At 48.5% G+C, this 23,989-nt stretch overlaps 1 protein-coding gene across 1 annotated transcript in view; it reads right to left on the reverse strand.

Annotated features, from left to right (window-relative positions):
• Positions 1-23,989, reverse strand: part of SLC35F3 (solute carrier family 35 member F3) — a 66,970-nt gene that overhangs the window by 11,076 nt on the left and 31,905 nt on the right. The window contains exon 3 of the mRNA XM_054197331.1: positions 1,502-1,721. Within this exon, the coding sequence (XP_054053306.1) occupies positions 1,502-1,721 (220 nt within the window). The remainder of the gene's footprint in view (positions 1-1,501; positions 1,722-23,989) is intronic.

Consider the following 23,989-nt stretch of genomic DNA (forward strand, 5'->3'; position numbering starts at 1 on the left):
CCTCTCCTGGCCTCCCACCAGCACTGCAGCAGACAGTGCCACCAGATGGCTGAAGACCACAAAAATACGGTGTTTTTTTTTTACCTTTATCAAAATGGCCAGCACGTCCAGCTATGACAACAGTGACACTTCCCTGCCTCCAGGATCATTTCAAGATACCCTGACTTCTGTACTCAAAAACCCCAGTTAATTTGTTTGCAGGGTACGGCTACCTGGGCAGATGGGTGGGCAAGCGCAGACACCAGCTGGCCAGGCCGGGCTTTTGGCAGGTACATTTTGCAACGATTCCCTGAGCAGCCTCTTGGCTGCCACCACTGCAAGGCTGGCCAAGCTCTCCTGCCGGAGAGGAACACTTCCCAAAAAGTTAACCCTCAGTTGCTCCATGCAGCGAGGAGTAACAACCCTCTTCTGAGCACTAAAAGCATTGCCCAGGTGGGTGAGCAGAGAGCTTCTCAAATGGTGGGTGGAAAATAGGTATTATTACCATTATTGCTGTTTGTTTATTACCATTATTGCTGTTAGTAAGTGCCTGCTGGTGCAGCGAGGCAGGAGGGACCTTCTGGCGCTTTTTCCTTGCAGTTATTCCTGACCCTGGCAGGATGCCCTTGGCCCCAGGGTGGTGGGTTCCCACCTGCCCGGCTCTGCTGCCAGAGGACACTGCATGCTGAGGGCCACCAAAATGGCAGCAGGGTCAGCAGGAAGCTGCGGGGGTTTCTGATACCCCACCCCGCGTACAGCTCTGTTGCCATTTTGGAGAGGGTTGTTCACGTGGGGTATCGGACTAAGGGTGTAAGCAAACATTTGGGATGCCACCAGGAGAGCAGCCCTGGGGGAGCAGGCCTGCCTGCCCTGCTGCCTGGCCCCGTGCCCATGGCTGCTGGCCAGATGCAAGTCCCCATAGCTGGCATCACGCCGATCGTCCACCAGCAACGCGCGCACAGGCTTCAGCCACGAGTGGGCAAGGGCAGCCCAGCTCTCCTCTCTGCAGCTGCTGCTGACTGTCATGGGGGCAAAGGACAACCGTGCCACCCTGCAAGCCTGCCGTTGGGCATAAGAAAGGCGAGGATCCATTAAATTCACAGGTTGGGACCAGAAACGCATTGTGCGCAGCTGGGGCTTGCAGGACTGTGCGGTTGGAAACAACTAGTTCTGGTGCCACAGCCTGGGAATTGTCACTCGGAAGGGGCAGGCAAGGGCTGATGTACGTCCACGGCAACATGGAGATAGCACCTATCCTTCCTGCCATGCTCTGGAGCAAGTTACCTCTTTTCTGAAGGAAAATGCATAAAGGTAGCAGGCTGGGGGAGACTGGGGGCTCTGAGAGCTGGTGGGTGCCTGGGCAGGCTGCAGGGAAGGATGCATCCCTGCTCCACAAGGATTTCTACGCCTGCTTGGCCGCCCGTGTCGGTTGCTGCTCGACTTGGACAGCAGGAGGGAAGGGGAAAAGAAAAGACAGAAGGGTGAGGGGGAAGAAGGGAGACAGAGATAAGGAGTCACTTACCCTCACTCCCATGAACCTGTCCCTCAGAACGATCCATGAAAGCAAGAACACAAAAGCTTTGTTGCAGCAGAACAACACGGAGACATCCGTAGTGTTTATTTTCTTTATTGCATGTAAGTAAAGGTAGTTTGTGAGTGTCCAAAGAACACCAAAGGGTGCTGCCTTGGTAAAAAATACCTTCAAGGTCAAGCCATTGTCTCCAAAAAATCGGCAGCACTCCCTAAAACAAGGAGAGAAAGGCAGCATTACTACACAAACCAGTCAGAGTCTGCAGCAAATATATGCGTTTTTTTTCTTTCTTGCTCCTCTTCTTTTCCTTTGGGGAAAGAGGGGCACACACACCTTATAAAGAGGAGAAGGAAAACAAGTTTCAGCATGTTGCAACAGCCGTACGAACACGTGGGGCCTGCAAACACGGGAGCAAGGAGACAGTAAGGAAAGAGCAAGGGGGGAGGTGAAGCTAGGAGGTAAAATTTCACCCTTGCCATGAGCGCCTTCACAGTGGACATCTTGAAACAGCGTGGGGTCATCCTCCTCCTTTCACCCTTCTGGGCACTGGGATGCTGAGGGGCCAGGGCTGGCAGCGAAGCCCCTTGCTCCCTGCTCCCGCTGCAGCCATGGGACACCCTAGTGCCCATCCGTCATCTGCTCCGCAGGGCTTGGAAGGAGCCTCAGAGGAGACCGATTTGGGGTTTTTCTACCTAAGGGGTGGGACCTGGCTCAAGCCCAGCCGGCAGCAACAGGGACAGGAGCAGGAGCTGGGCTGGCAGCTGCCCACTCCTGCTGGGGCGAGGACATGGGATGGTGGCACCCGGGGACACGCTGGGTCAGTTGGAGCAGCAGCTTGGAGTCAGGAGTGTACAGCAAGGGCCGGGGATGCCGCAAATCCCCAAGCGGGAGGCAGCCGCAGCATGTATGGCCCTGGCATGGGAAGAGGAAACACCAGCGGTTTATTTGTGTCCCAGGGGCACTGGCGGGCAAAAGGGGACAGGAGGTGACAGGAGCAGCCTGGCCCTGCTGGCAGGGGCTGTGGGGGGCCGGGATGGGGCTGCCGGGGGTCACCTCTCTGGAGGAGCTGCCAGGGGAAGCCTGTGTGCAACCCACTTCTGCCAGCTCTGGGAGAGCTGGGAGCTGCAGTGACGCCGCTGTAGGGGACGTGCAATAGCGCACCGAAGCGATGCAGCCGCTGCCAGGCACAGGGTGCAGCCCGCTGAAGTGGGCAGCCAGCGGTGGTGCCGTGGCCTGGGCTGGCTTGGGTTGCTTTCAATCCTGCAAAACCCCATAGGCCCTGAAGTACTTTAATGAGGCGCTTTGACAAAAAAAATATGAGCAAAATTAATTTTTCCTCTGAAAATGAATGCCAAATAGCTTGTCACTGCTGCCTTGAATTTCAAGCTGTTTGTTTCCTGAGTCTGGGCATGTTAAGTCTCATTATTTGCAGTCTGATGAAAGTGTGATTTTGATCCACTTTCTCAGAAGATGGATCTGTATCAGATGATGACCTAAAGAAACCCAGACACGCTCTGAGCCTCTTCAGATTTCCCCCATCACTAAGTCTATATCTGTCTACCCCCCCCTCTGCTGCAGCAGGTACAAGGCTGCAGGGCAAAGGAAACACATTTTTTATGTTTCTTGGATTTTCTCGCCTGCCAGTCTCTTGTACTGAGTCATGGCTGAGCAGACCTTGCCCACCTCTGGATGTGATGGCCCTGGGCTTTGGCTGCTGTAGACAGACACTTTCATCTGAGCCACTGGTTCTGCATCGTGTCACTCGTGTCACAGCAAGCACATCAGTGTCCCTTGTCCTTCAGTGTCCCTTGTCCTCTATGAAATTACCTGCTGGCAGCAGCCTATTCCCTGCCAAACCTGTTAACTGCCTCTCTGTGACAGTAAAAGAGCTACCCCTCTGCACCAGAAACCACAGCTTGACTTCCCACCTGCCAGTGCCATGCAGGGCCATTCTGGGATGCGCACGGCACTGACAGACACTGCCTGTGCTCAGCACGTGGCCTGGATCCACTCTCCCCTTCCACAGACACTACACCCACTTCAAGTCTGGCCTTCAGCCCTGCGAAGCACTGCCTGTACCAGCCGCTTGCCACAGGGGATGCAGGGAGCGCAGGGGCATCCAGAGAGACATTGAAAAACCCAGTCCTGAACTTCACGAGAGGCTTAAACCTGCTTCCCGAGACACCGGGGAGGGTTTGACTTCCAGGGTGTCACAGGCAGCCAGTCCAATGCTCTGAAGACAAAAAAAATTAAATGATATTAAGTAAGATTAGTATGAGAAGGACAGGAAGGCCGTAGACAAATGGAAGGATTAAAACGGAATTTATGTTGGGATCCATTCTGGGGGGAAGAAGTTCCTCCTGCCAAAAATCTGTGCCCTGCATATAGAATTGGGTATCACTATTTCATATACAGTAGAAACATGTGCTTTTACTGTACTGTGGGCCTGATTCTTGTTCAGCAGATACCACTAGATACGTACAGCAGCACAGCCTGGCGCCTGCCCCCACCCTGAAGCACCCAGCGTAATGCCATGATGCCCCAAAGGGCAGCCTTGCCCTGGCGCGGATCAGGACCCTGGGCTGCATTTCTCCCTTTGGGAGTCTCACTGGCCTACACAATAAAGCTTCCTTTTAGCTCTTTTGGCTGGTTTCACCAAGTCTGAATTGCTTCTTTAGACCAGCTCTTTATGGCAGAGGTTTCCCCATCCAGCCCGGGTTGCAAGGGAGCTTCTCCCCGAGGACACCCGGGGCTGTGGAGGGTGCTACCAGATGCGCACCCACATGCACAGTGAGTGCTGTCGTCCAAACCGGGCGCACTGCTGAGCCACGGGCTATTTGTGGGGGGTAACAAATGGGTTAGTTGGCTTGCTTGGACCTGGCATCTTCAGCAAAGTCTGAGGAGCATTAGGTGAAATGTGGTATGTTTCGTGCACCAGGATGGCTATACAGGGTACAATAGCCCCCTCCCAATTAATTGTCTCCCCAGGTTTGCTACTGCTTATCAGGGAAACTGATTTTTCCCTGGTGCCATAACCCAGCTTGTGAAGCCACACTAGGAAGTGTTCGATGAAGAGAGCTGTCAGTGAGAAACACTAAATAAATAGTTATAGGAAGCGAGACAGGGCTGTGATATAACCTACACTGTAATCCCAAAACAGTCGGGGGACAAAATCACTTCAGAAAAAACAACCTTCAACTTTAAATATTTTGACAGAACATTTTGGACGCAGTTGCTCCTGCTGTCCAGTAATTTCAGTTTTGCCCACAAGGGTACATTGTATCCAATGAGTATCCTGATGCTTTATGGATACTTTTTGGCAAAAACAGAGCTGGTGTCCTGTGCCCCTTCAGGCACGCCTGACTGCGCCGGGAGAGCCTGCCTGTGAATATTTTAACAATCTCATCTGCTAACGAAAATGTTACTTTTTAAGACAGACAAAACCCGCCCTATGTGGAAGGCAGCCTGAAAGCATTCGGTGCCCTTTGAAGACCAACTCAGCAGTGTGGACCCTCATGTAAGGTCTGATCCCAGGTCTCCCAAAGCCACGGTACAGGCGGGGAGCTGGGGTCAGTTCCTTGAGGTTTTTATAGCACACAGACTTTTGCAGGTCTACCTGCCCAGGGCAGGACACAGAGGGAGTCCTGTGCTTGCATCAGAACAAGCTGGCTGCCTCTGGGTCAGCAGGGAGGTGGCGTTGGGTATCTCCTCCTGGGACAAGTGTGCAGTGGCGGTGGAAGAGCTGCTGGGGAAGCACATCTCTCTGGCAGGGACACCACCAGCCAAGGGCCAGCAGCCAAGTCCTCTCATTTCCAGGATAAAATACAATTTCTACCTCAGTTTATTCCGGCTTCTGTGAGCCAGCCCTCCTGCACAGCTAGCTCTAGCTCATCTGGGGTGAAGCGGGAGGGTTACCAGATGCTTGGAGGCTGCAGACCCTTCTCTTTGTTGGGTTCATCTCTGGGACTAAGTCCCTGCTGTTTGCTAAGGTGGGCAGAGGTGCCAGAGGTGTGTTTGCAAAGCAAGCAAGCAGGGATTCTGTAAACAGGTGCTTCCCTTTGCTCCTGGTACTTGCCCTCTGAGGGAGTTTTCCAGCAAGTGGAGCCAAGCGGGGCTGTTGTGGTGTGCACACACAACCTGCCCCTGCTGGTCATGGTCCTCTGGAGGCTCCCTCTCCCTGCTCACACTGAGTATGCACTGTTGCCCATCATCCCTTAGACTCACTGGGCAGCTTTCAAAGACCTCCTGGGCCATACGCCTACAAGAGTGAGAGCCCCTGGCCTATCTTAAATAACAGCTGAGTTAACAGGCAAGCAGCCTTATTTACTTTTTGAGTGTATATTTTCCATGTACCTCCAAGACATCCAGCTGGAGGAGGCCTTGAAGATGCTCTGATAGTTCTCTGTGAGATGAATGTGTGTGCGTGTGGCTCTAACAACAGCTGAGCACTGAGTCCCAGGAACACAGTTTGGTAGTCGGGAGCTCCTGCCCACTGACCCTTAGGTACGTACAAGCAACATTTTATATTTGAGCCAGGAGCCCAAGCTCTGTTCAGAGTCACCAGAGATGGACGTCCTGGAGCTGCCTTTGCTGCCCACCTCGGGAAGCACTGAGTCCAGGGAGACGCTGCTTCTATTTCCCTCCTTCAGCTCTAAAACGGACGCTAGGGTGAGGAGCACAGACACGGGCACCTCCAGCGCACATCTGGAAGGAGAAACCCCACTTTCTGTGTTAAAAGAGAAATTGTCATCAAAGACTGACCAAACCTCCTCCTGCCTGCATTACCAGAGGTCCTGTGCTGGCTGGTCTCACCTACCACCTCAACACGAAGCTGCCTTGTTGCTCTCTTGCTAATACAGTTTTGTTTGCTGGGCTCACCCTGCTTTGCCCATGGAGCAGTGGGATTTTTGGTATGGACAACGGCCAGAGAGGCCATAGGGAAATGCTGATGCAGAGCTCAGGCGTGCCGTCGCCCTGTGCATCCCCAGGTCATACTGAGCATGGCTCTTCCTGGGCAAGGAAGCCACCCTGCAGCCGCCCTGCAGAGCCACCCTGCTGAGATGATCTCTCCTTAACTGTGTAATCCTCCATGTGAGGAGTAAATCCCTAAAACTGCTGGGCTGTTTCCAGATAAGGCAGCAGCAGACAGCAAGGAGCTTTGGCATTGCAGGGCGTAATGCCGTATTTTGGAGATAAACTAGCTTCTTGCATTGTTTTCCTTGATTCTGTCGCCATGAGCTAGAGCTCCATTGCAATCACAGCAGTTGGTTTAAAATATAAATGCATGGCATTAGCCATGGCAACAGCAAAGGCCTGTGTAAGACTGGAATGGAAATGTCAAAGGAAGGATACTGGAAGGGAAACGTACCGGCTTAATTGCGGCAGCAGCAATAAAGAAAAGCTTGCTCCCACTCAGAAGTGTCATATCCATGTTCACAGACAATCTGAAGGCTCATGACTGAACTAAAAGGCAGGATTACACTGCTGGGAGGAGGTCTGCATGTGAAGTGAGAGAGCTGCAGCCTGGTGACACATGGCCCTTGCGAAGTGTTTCCAGAGAGATGTCACACAGTGGATGTGCTGGCCACGGGGTGTTGTCGAGGGGGCTGCCACAGCCAGCATCTTCGCTGTGTGTTGGGGTGACGGGATGATGGTGCAGGTGAAAAGGAGGAACACGCGCTCAGCCTGGTTGCTCTCCTCCTCAGGGTGCAAACCCGGGTGGTTGGCATAAAGCCCACAGAGCCCAGGCGGGAGCAGAAGCTGCCGCCTGGCTTTCAGGTCATCCTCTGCACAGAAAGGCAGCGGTGGGGACAGATGGAAACCTGCTTGTAGGTATAAAACAAAGCAGTGGGCACCACACGGCACGACTCAACCCACCTTGGTGCCACTGGTGGGACAAGCCCCCCGCAATAACAGCCCCCGAGCAGGGGTCCATAAGTCCTGACCGGCACCAGCCAGGCTAGATGTACCAGTGGTCCCCTCTCCTAAATGGGGATTCTGGTCCCCCGCTGCTTGTCACAGGTTGTCCCGACAACTTCGTGTGTCCTGATGGAAATGTGTAATGTCACTTGGGAATGGCATGTAGCTGCTACGGCACTACAGGAACTGTGCTGGGATGAAAGATACTACAGAAAAGTCTAAGGCGTAGAGATGTTACTGTTTGTATTTTTACTCAGAATTATTTGCTGGTTTCTTAATCTTTTCTTTTTAGTGTGTATCTTCATTAACCCAGCAAATGGCAAATTAGCTCTGCCCCATTAGGCATGTCTCCATCACAAGACGACTAGCAAAAATACCTCTGACACTGGAACTGAGCAATCCCCGTGAAGTAAATCAGAAGTAGTTAGCGCCAAAATTGCATGCAAAGTAAGTGTTAATCATACTGGAAGCAAGTGTTGCAGTCAAATAAAACACGACAGTAAAGCTCCATTTCTTTCCCCACTGAGCTCACAATCGTATGTTTAACACTATTCACCTTCCACTGCCTGTTTTGTCTTTAACTGTTGCTAGGTAATCGGGATGTTTCCCCACTGCTTTGAACCTCGTGCAAATGGAATGCTTTTTGCTCCCATTTTGAAAAAAAACCCCACCTACAAAGAGGAAAGGTAGACAAGAACTAGAAAAAGCACACACCGTGTGTTCCCCCAGGCTGAGGGTTTGGTTTCTTGATACTCACTGCAGGACAAACCAATGCCAGAAAGGTTAATAAGCCATTGAAGCTACCATTACATCTTTGGGAAAGATGCAGCAAAGTAGAAAACATCCGGGAGGAATACACATCCTAAGGGAATACTTCAGACAAGCTGGTTATTTCTCCTTTCCAGACTGTTAATTTTTGTTACAATTTTCTCATTGTCGCAGTCTTCATACTAAGCCTTCTCCTCCGAAACAGGTTTGGATCTGCTGTTGCTCCTAGCGGGTGATATTTTTTCTTTGTAGACTGCGCTTCTTACTTTGACCTTGCAAGGTCTCTACCTGCAAATTGAATTTGGCTAAATTGCTTCTGATTTTCAGCGGAGTGAGCAGCGCCTCCCTGGAGCACAGCAAAGCCACCGCTGCGCCAATGAATCTGGCCTCTTGATTAGAGATTGGCAGGCAAAACATGTTTTGCTAATCCCCGCACTGGTTAGGCCTGCACAGATAAATAATCTGCAGATGCGCTGTTAACAGTAGTACATTTTCCACTCAATGTATGAAAAAAAGAGACACGGACTAAAATGTCATGCCATGTCTTCTGGGGGGACTCGCAAGCCAGCTGCAGTAAGCAAAAGCAAAGGAGAGAGACGAGGTGACCTGGCTGTTAAAAGGAGGGGAGGAAACTAAAACCAAGTTTAATTTCTCGCAATGAAAAAAAAAAATCCTAGGACATTTTTTCATAATTAATCCTGTTAGGACCACAGCATCCCTCATGCATTACGCTCACAAGTGGAGGTCGGTAGAAGACTGCTGTGCAAATAAGAGACGCAAGTGAAAACAAAATATTCCTCAAAAATGCTCTGCAGGAACATACACGATGTGTTTCCCAGAAAACAGGATCATGCCTCTAGCTCCGTTTCCCTCCCCCTTGAGCCAATGCTGACCTGAAGGGCAATCATGACAAAATCAGCCTCTCAGGTGGGTGGATTTCAAAGCACGGCAAGTGAAGGGTGAGCTCACGAAACCCATTTTACAGGTGTTCACACTAGGGCATGGAGAGGCGAAGTCCCTGGGTGCTTGAAAGAGGCAGGATGAGGGCTGCCTGTAGGCTGCACCTTTGGAGAGCTGGGAATTTGCTTTTCCCGCATGTTTATTTTATAGCCAACTCCTGTTACTTATCAAGACAGCCCCCGAGCGCCTTTTTCCTGAGTCACCGCAGGTTCACATGCCAGCAGAACAGTTGCACAGAGGCTCCTGTAGCGTGCCCCAGATCATAAAATGCTGCGAATAAACCCGCTAGCCTCAGCACTTTGCAGAGAGGTGCCCGGGATTCCTGCTGTGGCTTTTATTGCCCCGCTGGTCCGAGGCTCCTACAACATAAGCCGTATACCCCTGCCTCCAGCTTTCCTCCTGTGCACCCGGAGCAGCTCAGGAAAGCTGATTCCCAGTGCTGGGAGGGCACAAGCTCCTTCTCAGCTTCCACGGGGCAGAGGTCCGAGACCTGCTCTGGGTGTGCTGGTGCACTTGCCCGCCCCGCTGCCTGCACTGCCTGCTGAAGGACACCTCAGTGTGGCCATTTAAGCCAGAGAACAGAGCCAGGGGACCGGCTGTGTCGCTCTGCAAAGACACCCTGTACTTATCCGGTCCAGTCTGTCCGTGCTGCGGACTGACCCAGGGCTGCAGAGCCTGGCCCTTTGGTCTCTCATTATACTATGAGCCTAATGGGAGACTGGGGCCCGGCAGGTAACATCAGCCCTGGTGATGGCGCTGGTTTCTGGGCTCAGAGGCAAGGGATGCCCCTTTTTTCCTGGAAAAGCTGAGCTGTTCAACTAATACTGCCTGTGGTAATGGCTGGTGATGGGGCACCATTAAGCTGTTTAGTGAGTGACGCACCACGATCGGCAATTTTTCCTTTACTAGATCTGTGGCTGAGAAGAGCTGAAGAAAATCTCAAGTTTGGAGCATCCTATCCTTAGAAAGGACAGGCTGTGATAAAAGCACCATTTTTGCATCTGATTTCACAGGGAAAAGGTTCTTTAACTCATTGCTCCTGTCTTCAGGGTCAGGTCAATTTGAGAGCATGTCTACAAATCTTACACAGCAGGAAATTCAAGCAGCGGGTCACTCACGGACCGTGCTGTGCTGTCACGCCAGCGTGCTGCTCCCAGCCAAGGTCCATGCCAAGTGCATCTGCTCACAGCCACCACGGTAAGGATTTCACCCCTCCCCATCGTGCCCCAGCAGAGATCCCTCCTCCCGTGCTGTCCCTCCTTGGGACCCATGCTGGAGGGGGGTGGTCTCCAGATGAAAAGCGGAGTGGGTTGCAGGGTTGTGCTCTAGCCCCAAGCCCAGCTGTGGGAAGGTGGCAGAGGGGACTTGCCATGGCGTATGGGTGCTGCTCACATAGGAGGTTTAGGGCTGGATATGGCACCATGGTCACTGGCATCGGACCACCTGGAAGGGAGCAACACTGTTGGTGGGGCTTTCCGCTGCAAGTGGTAATGGCTTTTACGTTCCCTTCCTCTAGGACATTAAGTGGCACAACACGATGCTCTGCCACAATGTATAATTCAAAACATTTATTTTCAGCCTCATTTATTTCCAGATACAGAGGTGGGAGATGGAGCAGCACTGCCCACTTCCAGCTCCAAGTAACTGGGGGCTTCCTTCAGAGGGTCTGCAGGGTGGCAGGTCCTGCCATGACCCCCAGCAGCTCTGTCCCACCCCTGCTGAGACCTGGGAGCTGCAGCTGATGGTGCCCGCAAGGCGCTCTGTTCTTCTTCTGACCTTCCAGGTGTGGCTGGCAGCAACCCCGGGGAGGGAGTTTGGAGGCTTGGGGTGGGGGCAAGCCTGCAAATCGCACCCTCTTCCCACTGCCTGTGCCCCCCAAGAGCCCTTTGCAGACCTCCTTCCTGCCCCTTCCTGAACTTGCAGGGGGCAGATATGCAACTCCGTGCAATTCCCTAGCCAGGGACTGACAAACCTTGAAACTAAGAAAGGATGAAAAATTGAAGAATCTCCTGGTGTCAGGTACCCCACGCCTGCTTTCCTCAGCTCTGGGGGTGAATCCGTGCAGAGCCAGTACAGAGAAAAAGGCCTGAATTGAAGCTTATAGCAACAGGTAGATCTGGGGGTTGTCACCAAACCTCCCTGGTTACATGAGCTGAAAAATAACTCTCCAAGGTATTAAGCAGTTTCTTAGAAATGGGCATTATCTAAAATAGTCCTATGGTTTGCTAATGCCCATCAGCCCATGCATATTTTTCTGTAAGCCTTCTGTCAAATGCAAGAAATGACCACAGAAGCCAATGCAGTGCGCAGTGCCACTTTTAAACATCTTTGTCTGCTGTTGAACATTTCTTGTTTCTACACACAACTTGGGGCTGATGATCTGCCTTTAAACTTCTATCTATTCCAGGAGTTTCCAGCTCATTTGCAGAAGACTCATTCTGAAATAAGAACATTATCTTCTCTCAAATGAAACCAAAAATCTCCAGGCTGATCTTTCTTCTCTGAACTGGAGAGAGAGAAGCAATTGGTTTTGCTCAGCACTGTACACGTGCCAAACTAGGCATCTGCACAATAAATGGTCCCAGGAAATGCTTAGCTATGGATTTACATAATACACCAGAATGGCTCCAAAAGAAGCAAATAATACAAATCTTACAAACCACCTGAATACACATTTCCAAGACAAGCCTTAGCACACGCTCAGAAGCCTTAATGAGACACTGTTTAAACGAATATTAAAAAAAAAAAGCTTAAAAGAACAAGACCAAACCACAGGGAAAATTCACATACTGTAAACTGCCTTAGCAAAACTCCCCCAGGGTGGGAGTCGCGGGCTGCAGAAGCACAGGGAAAAGTCTGCAGCTTCCCCTGGGGCATGGTCCTCCATCCCTACAATTTAGCGTGCCTGGGGCACTAAACCTGTTCCATTTGCTCTGTCCCTTTCCAGTGAAAAGCAGCAGTTCTAGGATACGCTCTACAGCTTTTACATACATAACTGCAGCAAAGGCTGGAGTAAGTGGATAGCATTAGGATTAATATTTCATTCAATTTTTGCACCCGAACATGCAGCGGAATTTTGCATCTAGGTTGTTTTGTCATGGGAGCAGGACCACCTGCCCTCTCTGACAGGACATGAAGGGAAGCGTTAAGGAAAAGGTAAAGTTGTGCAGCAGCGCTACTGCGCTGCTGATACTTTAGAGGAGGAGCGTCGGCTGTAGCAGTGTGAGCAGACATTGCAACAGATTTCCCGCAGAGTCACATCTGTCCACGAGTACCAAAGCGAGCTGAGCTCTCTCCAGCGTGTGTCATCACAGCGACAAGATGGTCCCTCTGAAGTCCCCCTTCAGCATGCTGTGTGGGGCAGGCTGGCGTCTGTGGGTATTCCATCAGGCCAGAGGGGATGTGCCATTTTGGAAAATGCAGCAAGTATTGCTGGCAAGAAGCAGCTTTTAATGTGACAACATGCATTCAGCAATGAGACAGCTGAAGCTATCACATAGTGCATTGTCCAGCATTTTCTGCCTTTACACCTTTGAGGTACCCAGAGCATGCAATACTTTATACTCTTCTGGATAATCATAGGATCATAGAATGGTTAGAGTTGGAAGGAACCTTAGGAAGAAGTTCTTTACAATGTGGGTGGTGAAACACTGGAACAGGTTGCCCAAGAGAAGTGGTGGGGGCCCCATCCCTGGAGACATTCAAAGCCAGGCTTGACGAGGCTCTGAGCAACCTGATCTGGTTGAAGATGTCCCTGCTTACTGCAAAGGGGTTGGACTAGATGACCTTTAAAGGTCCCTTCCAACCCAACACGATTCTCTGATTCTATGACCTTAAAGATCATCTAGTTCCACCCCCCCTGCCATAGGCAGGGACATGTCCCACTAGACCAAGTTTCTCAAAGCCCCATCCAACTTCACCTTGAACACTTTGAGAGATGGAGCATCCACAGCTTCCCCGGGCAACCTGTTCTAGTGTCTCACCACCCTCAGAGTAAAGAATTTCTTCCTTATATCTAATCTAAATCTACCCTCTTTCTGTTTAAAACCACTACCCCTTGTCCTGCTGCTACACTTCCTGATGAAAGAGTCCCTCTCTGTTTTTGCTGTAGGCCCCCTTTAGGTACTGGAAGGCTGCTATAAGGTCTCCCTGGAGCCTTCTCTTCTCCATGCTGAACAACCCTAAATAATTGGCATTATACAAATAAAATGTAATACTCTGGCTATATGCAAGCCCCAAATACCCACAGACCAGGCAGACATCACACTGGGACACAGGGATGAGCTTTTTAGTTATGCTCAAAGACTGCTTCATGGAGCAGGTAATTATTGAGCCCATGAGGAGATGCAACCCTTGACTTAGTCTGGTGTAGCATGCAGGATCGGCCTTAAGTCTTAGTCAGAGCCCACCAGAGCAGTGGCCAGGAGGTACTCAGACCAGATATTTTCCCTCTGCAGCAGCAGTGGCCGAAGCTGGAACGGCCAGTTAGGGGAACGAAAGCTTCACAGGAGGCTGGGGATTACTGGTGTGCCTATGGTGGGAGCAGAGGGCTGGTTCCTGCTACTTTTGGGGCAAGGCTGGACGACGAACGAGAGGGGACTGGCCTATTTGCACAGCAGGGTGTGAGGGAGGGAGGTTACGTCAGGACCTGACGTCCTGCCCAAACGGAGTAAAGAGAAAGACGCACCAGCTCCAACAGCGCCAGGTAAAGCCAGGCGCGGGCAGAGTGTGCAGAGCACTGAGCGAGCTGTATCGGAGCTAACGATGATCCTTACGGAGTCATGGAACAAACTGACAAAACGAGCAGCAGCAAGTTGCCAGACAGTACTTACTCAAGAGCTCAAAAAAGCCCAACAGTGAAATGCGGAATTCCTAACAGGGATCTGTAACTTTGCCCTTAAAACTGCCTTCCTGCCCAAAGCAAATACCACATCAATTCTTTAGATCTAATAAGCGTAGCGATTGTGGCTGGCCATCCATTTTGAAGGTGACCATTGCTTGGTTAAAGACTGCACCACATCACCTCGTCCTCCTGGATTCACCAAGCAGCGATGAGGACAGGGAAGGCCCCATTCAAGGAGCACATGGACACAGCTGGGATGTTCCTGCCCCTTGCAAGTACTTCCAGCCCAGCAGACTGTAGTGAGCCCGACTCCAGCAGGACCATTCCTGCTTAAACCACACACCTAATGGCTGCCATCTTCAAAAGCAGGACACCGACTGAGTGCTAATGAGTTCAGGCATTCCTGAGCATTTCCCAGTGCACCAGTCAGGCAGAAGTGGCCTAGGGTGGCTGGGTCTCCAGAGGGATTGCTCCTCTGGAGGCTCTTGCTCCTCACTTTTATGGTGTGCAGACAAAATTCAAACCCCACAGGACTCGGCTCCGCAGCTGCTGCCAGGTGCCAGCACCTGAAGGAAAGCCTCTGGCCTCGGCAGGCCCAGCTCTCCCCTGGGCAGGTATCAGCACAGCGCAGCCCCGCTCCGGCATGCCCCAGCATCCCCAGCGCATCCTGGTTTTTGGGAAGGGCACCCCGGCTGTCAGAGGAGGTGCCTCAGGGCCTCTTCCCTCACACAACAGGGCTGAGGAGCAGGGGATGTGTCCGGGGTGGCCCGGGGGATCCACTGGCACCAAAGTCACACCTAACTTGTGTCCTACATGGCCCAGGCTGTCACATGAACGTGTTTTTAATGTTACCCAAGCAGATTTAGGCAATTCCCCGTAAGTGCCAGCAGTTTGGAGAGGCACTCAAGCAATGTTACAACTCCTCAGTTACTGCACAGATGAAAAGTCTCCCAGGGAAAGCGCTGGAAAGGGCCCTGGGAGGATGAATTCATGGTCCATGGTGACGGTCTATCACAATTTCCCCATGTGAGCGTGGCTGAGCCACCCAGCCAGCCTGTCCCCCCTTGTCTCGGCCGCGGGGCCAGGGGGTACAGGCTCCCTGTTATTTCCCAGGGCTGTGCTGAGGTAAATGCAGGCGAGCATTTGTGCGGCACTCAGCGTGTGGTGAGGGACAGCATATACAAACTAAGGCAGAGAAAACCTAAACATCAGGCTCTCAAGGCTTTCACTGCCGGAGTCAACATCGTCACTGTTCTCCGTCATCATCCAAAATTTCCATTGACGTCAGTGGATGTTCTGGGTGCGAAAGGCCTGCAGAGTCTGAAACTGTGCAGCGATCGCTTGCGGATACCTTAAGCTTGGCCTGATGTGATTTATATCCTGCTTGCACTCTTCAGCTGTGACCTGAACCACTTACTACTTTTTGGAATAGTCAAAATGAAACTTTCAGGAGAAGCTGGCCAGCTGGCCTCTTGTGAATTGGATTTTTGTAGCGGTTGGTATAGGCAGACAAAAAAGCATGTAAGAATAAAATGCTTTTATAATAGTTGATGTCTTGGCTTCTGGAAATAGAGGGGTTTCAGATCTGCTGATTTAGAAGCACAGTGCTGACAGGAGGGGGAACAGTGATGTTGTGTCTTAGGAGAGGGAAGGCGCAAGACAAGAGGCAACACAAGGAGAAGGAATGTCTCAGTGGTAACACTGGCTACACAAACACCCTGAGACAGCTATTACTGAAACCCATATACATGTTGGAACACACATATATATATATATATGTAGAATACACATACACACATAGACTCACATGCGCATTTACTTTGGACCTTTATGCCTATGGATTCTCACAAAGGCTCCGCATGGAGATACGGTTCCAGCTGGGCAAAGCCCTGCCAGCCCTTCTCACTGGTGATGCCAGCCTTAGGATGTGTGCATAAACTATTGGCTCAGGAAATCCTCACTCTGTAGCAGCATCAAGCTGTAATACAGAAAACGAGGGAAATAAATCAACCTCACAGCCTAAATACTAATTGTTCAGCACCGTGACAGGATGCTGGGACAGCTGGGAACAGGAAGGCATGTGAGTCAGGAGATAGCGAAAGGGACACCATCAACTTGGCAGCTAGTCAACGAAAAGAAAGTAAGTTATACAAAAAAGAAAGCCAAATCTCGCTGACATAACAGAGAAGCTGACATTTACGACACACAAATTGCCCCTAGATGCATTAAATAAACCCGGATATAGAAAGGAAATAATCTTTTCTAAATACTTGTATTTGTGGTCATTTTTAGAGTACCTTGTATCAAGAACAGGTGAATCTTTTCTGTTTGAAGCTTGTTTGCCTTTTTAATCGCTCTGCTGATGTCCATTTAACACAAAACCAGAGCACTCTGCCCCGTACTCCCTTACTCTCTGGCCTTCAGCAATGTCATCCCAAGCACGCGCGCAGCAGCACAGCAGGGAGGGGAGCGAGTCCTGAACAACCCGTGGAAGTGGAGTGAGGAGGTCTCAAGACACTGTGATGGGGGTAGATGCTACCCTCATCCCAGAGCCTGATTTAACAGCACCCTTCAGAGCGCAACGATCTTTGAAAAGCAGCGTGTGAGAGATTGAGAAACTCGGCAGTCTTACGTCACTTGAAGTGAAGGAGTACAGCCGATGAGTTTGGTGCCAAAAGGGTGGTGTTATAAAATATCATGTACAGCGCTTCTGAGATTCGTACTTCCAAACAGTTTTACTTGTTTTGACCTTTCCCCCAATAGGCTAGTCCTTCAGAAAACATGTTCTACAATATGTTGCTGTTGCTGTCTGCATTAATTTTGTGCAAGCCCTTAGTATAAATTGTAAAAACAGAGTGATATGTCACACAAATTGAATGGCTTTTCTCTGCGTTACTGCAACATTTAGGTCTCTCAAGTGGCATACAATAACTGAAAATGGCTTGGAAATCAATTACCTGTTCTCCAAGAGAAATATGTGATTTTTGGCTCCCCCTATAAGCACTTTCTTGTTTGAAAAGTAAATAGGCAAAGTCAAAAATACTGACACCCACTGTGTTTTTAGAGAGGAATTGGATAGCACAGAAATGGAGCCATAGCAGCTGAAACTACAAGAGACTGTGCTCATGAAGAGTTAGGTAGATATAGCTCCAGTGAAGAGCTGTGGGAACTCGTGTGGTTGGGATCTTTGAGGACGTGCTCTACAAATGTTGGTCAAAAAGTTGTAAATTTTTATTTTCATTCAATTTTCAGTGAAACAAAACGCTTATCCGCTGAAACAGAAGCTTCTGAAGAAGGGTACAGGTTAAAAAACCTTATAAAAATACTGAAAGAGGTTTTGAATTTGTTTCATTTGATTATTTTAAGTGAAATCTGTCTTTTTGTTTAAAAATGAGCATTCCCTAAATCTATAGTGGAAAATAATGGAAGTGATCCAAATCAGCAGCAAATATTAAAATAGAATAGCCAAGAACATATTTTCGTTTCCCATGTGTGGATGGATGCTCTTGGATTTCACCTTTCATCCATTTGGAACAAGATTTCTTTTAAAATTTGAAAATGCCTCCTGGAAAAAGAAAATAATTGCCTCCCCAGTCTATTAATGACCCTTGATATTATCCCTTAACAACTCTTCAACGCGACTGCATAAAAGGCACTGCTGACCCAAGTTTCATAGCCAAGAAAGAACTATGTCTTGAGGTAAGGGAGTTTTCCCTCCATAGCCTTACAATATAGTTTATAGTTATCTTCATAAATAAGACCCATAGGAGGAAATATTAAAAGACACCACAAACCTGACTCTGCTAAAGAGATCATGCACATGCCAGTTCAGGAGGCTTGTCTCTAAGGAATTTTCTCCTCCTTGCTTTTCAGAGTTACAAAGTCATCTGTAAAATTACAGGCAGTAAAATTACATGAGGATCCTATGTAAAAGCAAAACTTTCTCTGAAGATTTGGAGTCTCTGAAGACATGGAGTACAGAGCATCAACTTAATTTCCCTTCTGAGCACCAGAGGCAGGTCCAGAGGATGGACGCAAGCCACATTTGTCTTTCAGTCTTGCACTCTAAGGGGTCTGCATCCTCATAGTTCTTCTCTCAACCTTTGCCTCTCCTCTGCTGAAGCCAGCAGCCTCCGTTTCCAAAGGAGCTACAGCCCCTTCTCTCCCTGAAAGCTGTGTCATTTGCATGGGAGAAAGTGCTGCCTATGGGCTGGATATGTGTAGGGAGTAAAAAGGTGTCTCCAGAGATCTGCCATTTGCAGCCACATATCCGTACGTATCTTCTCTGGGATGGGGGCTGTGAGAGAGGAGAGCTACAAAGCAGTCCATTAGAGAGCAACAGATGCAGACGTCCCCTAGCTGTGGCAGGAATGACAAACTCCAGCAGAGCCTTGCCTGCTGATGTGAACTTGGAATCCAGAAACGGGAGAAGCAGTGAACAAGTACCCCAAATTCAAAGAGTTGCAGTGACCCGGTATGCATATTGTTGCATGGGACAGATCAGGTCTTTAAAACCAGTGTCAGCTACCAAGGCTATTAAATCTTACGCTCATCTGAATTCCAGACTGGTGTACCTTTACTTGCCTCCCCAGTTCCTACTGGAAGTGTGGAGTGGCACATATGTGGGTCACCCTTGTGGCCCCACTGTTGGGTATTAGAGCAGCCACATTTGGTGCTGACTTTTCTTCCAGCTGCTCTCAATGTCCTACTCTGGACTTTTCAGCCAACATCCTCGTTAGAGACAAAACAAGAACACAAATACCTAATGGGATTATTAGCCCTCAATTGCTTCATTCAGAATGAAGTAAAGCAAGCGTGATATTAAAAAGAAGAGAGAAGAAATATAAGGGGGGAGAGAGAGATCAGATAGAAACTGATTCATTCTACAAGTAAACAAAGAGATTATAGCACTGAGGTGATTATGCTGCTTAGAGGTTCTGAGAAAATGAGATCTATTTGAAGTCCCTGAAAAGAGCAGAAATGAGAAGACTGGTGAGAGATACTCAGGAACTGAAGGAAGCAGAACTTAAGGAGGTTTCAGATTTGCCGAATTTAAAAAACAGAGTCAAAGTTGAGATGGTGAAGCAAAACAGTGCTTGTGACTAAAAATTGCTGGAAGCCGTGAGCGCCCCTCTGAATGGGACGCTAGCTATTATTTATGTGTTTGGGTGGGATACGTAGCTGTTCTTTGGAGACCAGAAAGAAATTTGCTTTGAATCTGAAGCATTCCACTGATACTGTGCTTCAGAGTGCTGATCTGTGGGTTTTAAATTATTTATAGGAAATATTTCATATTTTTAAGGTTTTACTCTTACATGATAAGAGATGGTGGAGCATCTAAAATCTCTGGCCAGAGTCTGGTGCCACAGAATTCAGAAAATACAAAGCAGTAGGGTCTTGTCATTACCATGCATGTGTGTGTGGGGGGGAATGTCAGTGTGGTTTGGATCCCGCTGTTACAGCACACACTGCTCTCCTTCCTAGTGACATTTTTTATGTACTTGTTCTTTCTCTTTTATATTTTTATTGCCTACTAAATGGTTTCTTTTGTCTCTGCTTTGTGTGATCCTCAGTGCAAAGAAAACAGTTGTTCTGTTCAGAGAAGCATTTTGAAAACTGCCCTGATGAGGAGCGAGCCGGTGCCTCGCTAGCATCTCATGTGCCATCCCCATCTTGGCTGTGAATCCACAAATCAGGCCTTCAACCCAGTCATCACTGAAGGTACTGATCTCCTGTGAAAGACTGGCAACCAGTCACAGTTCACTTATCTGCAACAGTAATAACACAGGAACTTTTCGGAACAAGATGCATAACTCCTGAGTTAATGAACTGGAGAACCCATCTGCCGGTCCAAATGCTGTACTCCTGTCTTCAGCATCAAAACTATTGAAATAATAATACAGCATCAGCCTTCCCCTCTGCCCGGTCTGTGTCAGTGATGCATTCACTCAGAGGTGCCTGCGAAGGGATGGACCCGGACCACACAGGAATTACCAGCCTGGGTCCAGCCAAGCCCTGTCCTGTCTCCACAGCTGCCAGCAGTGGAGGCACTGGGGACATGGCACACATGAAGAAATCCTTCCCCTGGGACGTCCTGCCACTTTCTTGTCTTTCTCTCCCTGCCCTTCTGCTTCACCCACCTTGGATGCATTAGCAGTGCACCCTCACTCAGCCTGTAAGACAAGTGTAGCTCCCTGCAGTTCATGAGCAGTAAGAATTAATTACCATGTCATTAATTAAAGCTCTCTGAACCACTTAGGTGTAAGTGCAGAACCAAAGTACAACTCTATTGTAATTGACAGAATGATACAAACCACTGTGATAAGCTCCTGATCAGCTGCTCAGCTCAGCTTGGTTTTTGCCAGCCTTGGGGAGCGTGCTGCTTGTGCCTGCTCTGCCAGCCGGCCCCGTCGAGTTGGGGACCTCTTCCTGTGGCAAGGAATCACCCATATGGCGTGCCATGATGGGATTCACTAGGATGACATGTTTGGAGAGAAAACAGTAGCACTACTTTCTGGGAATTAGCATAGCAGACAGAGGAAGAGTCAGGATTAATCCAGAGTGGAGATACACTGTCTAGTGAGAGCACCTGGAGGACTTGCGAGATGTTTAAGTGGCAGAGACTGACTGCTGACAGTAAACTTGAGGTGACTCAGGAACACGGTATCTGGATTTGTCTCAGAAATCTGACTGTGACATTTTAAACTGCCAAATGAAAATGACAGCTTTTACCCTGGATTTCCCTTAATCGGACTAGATCATGCATTTCATGCTAGAAATGTTCTGACCATTATCTGCTTCTGTGTTTATTACATTTTGATGTGCCTCTGGTAATGGCTTTAATAAAGTGCCTGGAACAGAGCCTGCTAAAGAGTTTTCTTACATTTAGATGCTCAGATACCATGTGATTGACTGTAGCACAGATGAACATCCTTTTACGATAGAAGATTTCTAAAATAAAACATAAGAATTTCAGGAAAGACCCTCACCTGCCATAACCTGCTTTAGAGTCTTTACAAAAGTAATTTCTGTTCTTTGACTATTTTTGGCTATAGGAATCAAGCTCCTTTTAAGCTACATCAGCAAAGCGTGCGACACATCCATTTTTACAGCACCCACTTTTGGCTGAAATCAAATAGCTCTGTGACATGCAGCTGCAGTTTACGGCATCTTCCTGGATTTAATGGGTAGAGGGAGTGTGGGACTGTGATCTTCTGAGCAAGACGGTAAGGGCTGTGCAATGAGCCTTGCTCCTGCTTTCTGGTTCTGAAATCCGAGCTGCAGTGAGGAGAGCCAAGTATTTGCCAGATACGAAATTAGCGGGTTCATTTGTCTTCCACCTTCCACTCCTGTGACATGCTTATTCCTTCCTTCATTTTGGAAAATGACCTTGTGATCCGTACTTCCAGGATCACACTCTGCTTCCAGAGCAGCTGCACCGACAGCAGTGAAAAATCTGCTCCCTGCTATTACAGGGAAAATGCGCCGTTAGGGCAAAAAGCGTGGGGTGTCCTTGCAGCAGGAATGAGCTCCTGCTGAAACCTTGCAGTTTGCCACCTCGGACAGAAGTGGACTTTATCTAGCCATGATTAATGCCCGCCTTGCGGGCAAGCCTGCTTTGTATTTTTTTTTTTTTTTTTTTAATAACGGATTTATAAAGCCCGTGACTTAGACTATAATTGTAAAATGGCTTTTCTGGCCCTCTCCCAGATCTGTGGCTCCAGAGGCCAATATCAGAATGTGCTACATAATTTGGATCGGATACCCTTTGGTTGCAGTTATGGTCAGTGCAATTGCAGCCACGCACAATGGATTGCCTGGGAAATGAAAATGGTTGGGTTTATAGCAGACAGCATGCAAGGAGGAGGCACAGCGCTGCTCTGAGAATGGTTAAAAGCAGAGGAGATGAGCATAGTTAGTTGGCCTGTTTCAGTGTGCCTGTGAATCCTTACACATGCATAGCAGGGGGTGTTGAAAAATTTAACAGAATTACTGCTGGGGATGTATCACAGCCTACATATTCTGTAAGCACTTAGCTCAGTTCAGACACAGATTAATTTAACCAGATAACTTGTTGGCGTTATCTCAAAAGCAGGTTTACATCTTTCTAAGACTCTTAAGATTTCTTTCAAGCTTGGATTTCATAAATGTCTTTTGGTTAAGCCAGCCCAGCCATGCTGGGCTCAGTGCTGCAAGCCTTCTGGGGGAGCTTCTCGGTGAGACTTGTCATTTGCCTGCTTCTCACATACGGCTTCCTCTTCCACTGCCATTAATGGGCTTTGGATATCTTATGTTCTGACATGAACGGGGTGAAATTGCAGCATTATGTTGGTAGAAAGCTGATCTTAGGCAGAAGAGGAAACAGACCATTAGAAAATCCTGGGTTTATCCTCATCTATAAGGACATTTGTAGTTATTTCCCTTCCTGTTTGCCTGCCAGGTTGTGCTACTTCATCACACACTGCGTTCCTTAGGTTCATGGTGAGGTCCGTGAAGGGGTGAGAAAAGCATCCCCCCGATGTCCTCATGCTTCTTCCCAACTTTCCCTCGCAAGATACTGTGGGACCAGAGCCCTCCTCTACAGGGCCCAGAACAGCAGCTGCAGAAGTCAGCGCTCATCACCAGTTAAATGAAAAATAGCCGATTTTAGCAGATATGTGCCTCAAACGCAACTGCGGGCTCTGCGGCACAGGCGTTGGGTTTGTTTCCCTTTTGGAAAAGCACCTAGCACAAGCTGCTGGTGTGGATCAGGATTTGCTGGATGCTCATGTCATACAAATATTAAGCGATAATGATACTTACATGGCTGTGTGAGCTAGGCAAAGAAGACACAGGCTTAGATAATGGAGATTTAATCTAGCATGCACGCTAGGAGAGGAAGGGAATTATAAGTCAATAAATAGAGAACGAAAATACATGAATGAAAAGTTCATCAAGGAAAATGAGTATGGACTTGAGTTAAGCCAGTGCCGAGCATGGGAGAAAGAATGAGACAAAGATGATGACTGAAGTTAAGTCTTCTTAGTGCTCATGGCCTCTGAAGAATGTGTAAGATGATGGGAGCATTAATTAGTTCACTGCATCTCAGTAGCTGAAATAGTTGGTAGGTGGGCTGAGCCATAAACCAAAATATTCCCAGCACGTGAGAGAGGAGCTTCAAGCAGCTTCAAGATTATATGGGAGAAGAGAGCAAACAATGTAAGTTGCCGAACAGGAAAACATGGAATACCACTACCCTGAAGATACATAGTGGAAAAAAATCCACCTAATCATTCTTGCCGTTTGGTTTTGATGCGAATTTTATTTTATTGCTATGCTCATCCAGTAACAATATATTTAACGTTTTCTCTTCAGGATCAATAGCACACATAGCAACAAGGATGAATATACCAAATTTAGTGTGCACGGTCAATGCATTCTTAAAAGAGAGTTTTCCCTAATTATAATGCATGAAATCACAAATAAACTATTATTGTACTAACTCCCCATATCCATGTTTACTCATGTTCACTGCCAGAATGGAGTAATTGTGTTTTATGTGAGGCTGTTATTAAAACTTAGCGCATCCCCAGAGATCTTTGAAAACTGAGGTTTACATGCGTTAGGAAATGGCTTGCAATCACATTTAATGTATACGTAAATCATCCTAGAAAGTAAACCAACAGAAACAAATTACTTGGTGTTGATGAGATTCATTAAATTTCTCATGAAGATAATATAAAAAGAATTTGACAAATAATATATAGATGGTACAAATGAGCAAGCTGCAAGGAATTACTGCATTTCTCCACCTTCACACCGAAATCCTAGGAGGATCATATCAAATTAAAAACATAAATTCATATTCAAGTACCTAATGCACTGACTTTTCCAGTGGGCTGAAGACTGTCACCACCCACTGGTTTCAAAAGGAATTATGGGTGATCAAATTTGGATTTAAAAATAGAGGTAGGAAGGTTAAGCACGGTGTCTCTTGCACAGGGCATGAG

The sequence above is a fragment of the Rissa tridactyla genome, chromosome 3, assembly GCF_028500815.1.
Source record: "Rissa tridactyla isolate bRisTri1 chromosome 3, bRisTri1.patW.cur.20221130, whole genome shotgun sequence".
NCBI classification, from domain to species: Eukaryota; Metazoa; Chordata; class Aves; order Charadriiformes; family Laridae; genus Rissa; species Rissa tridactyla.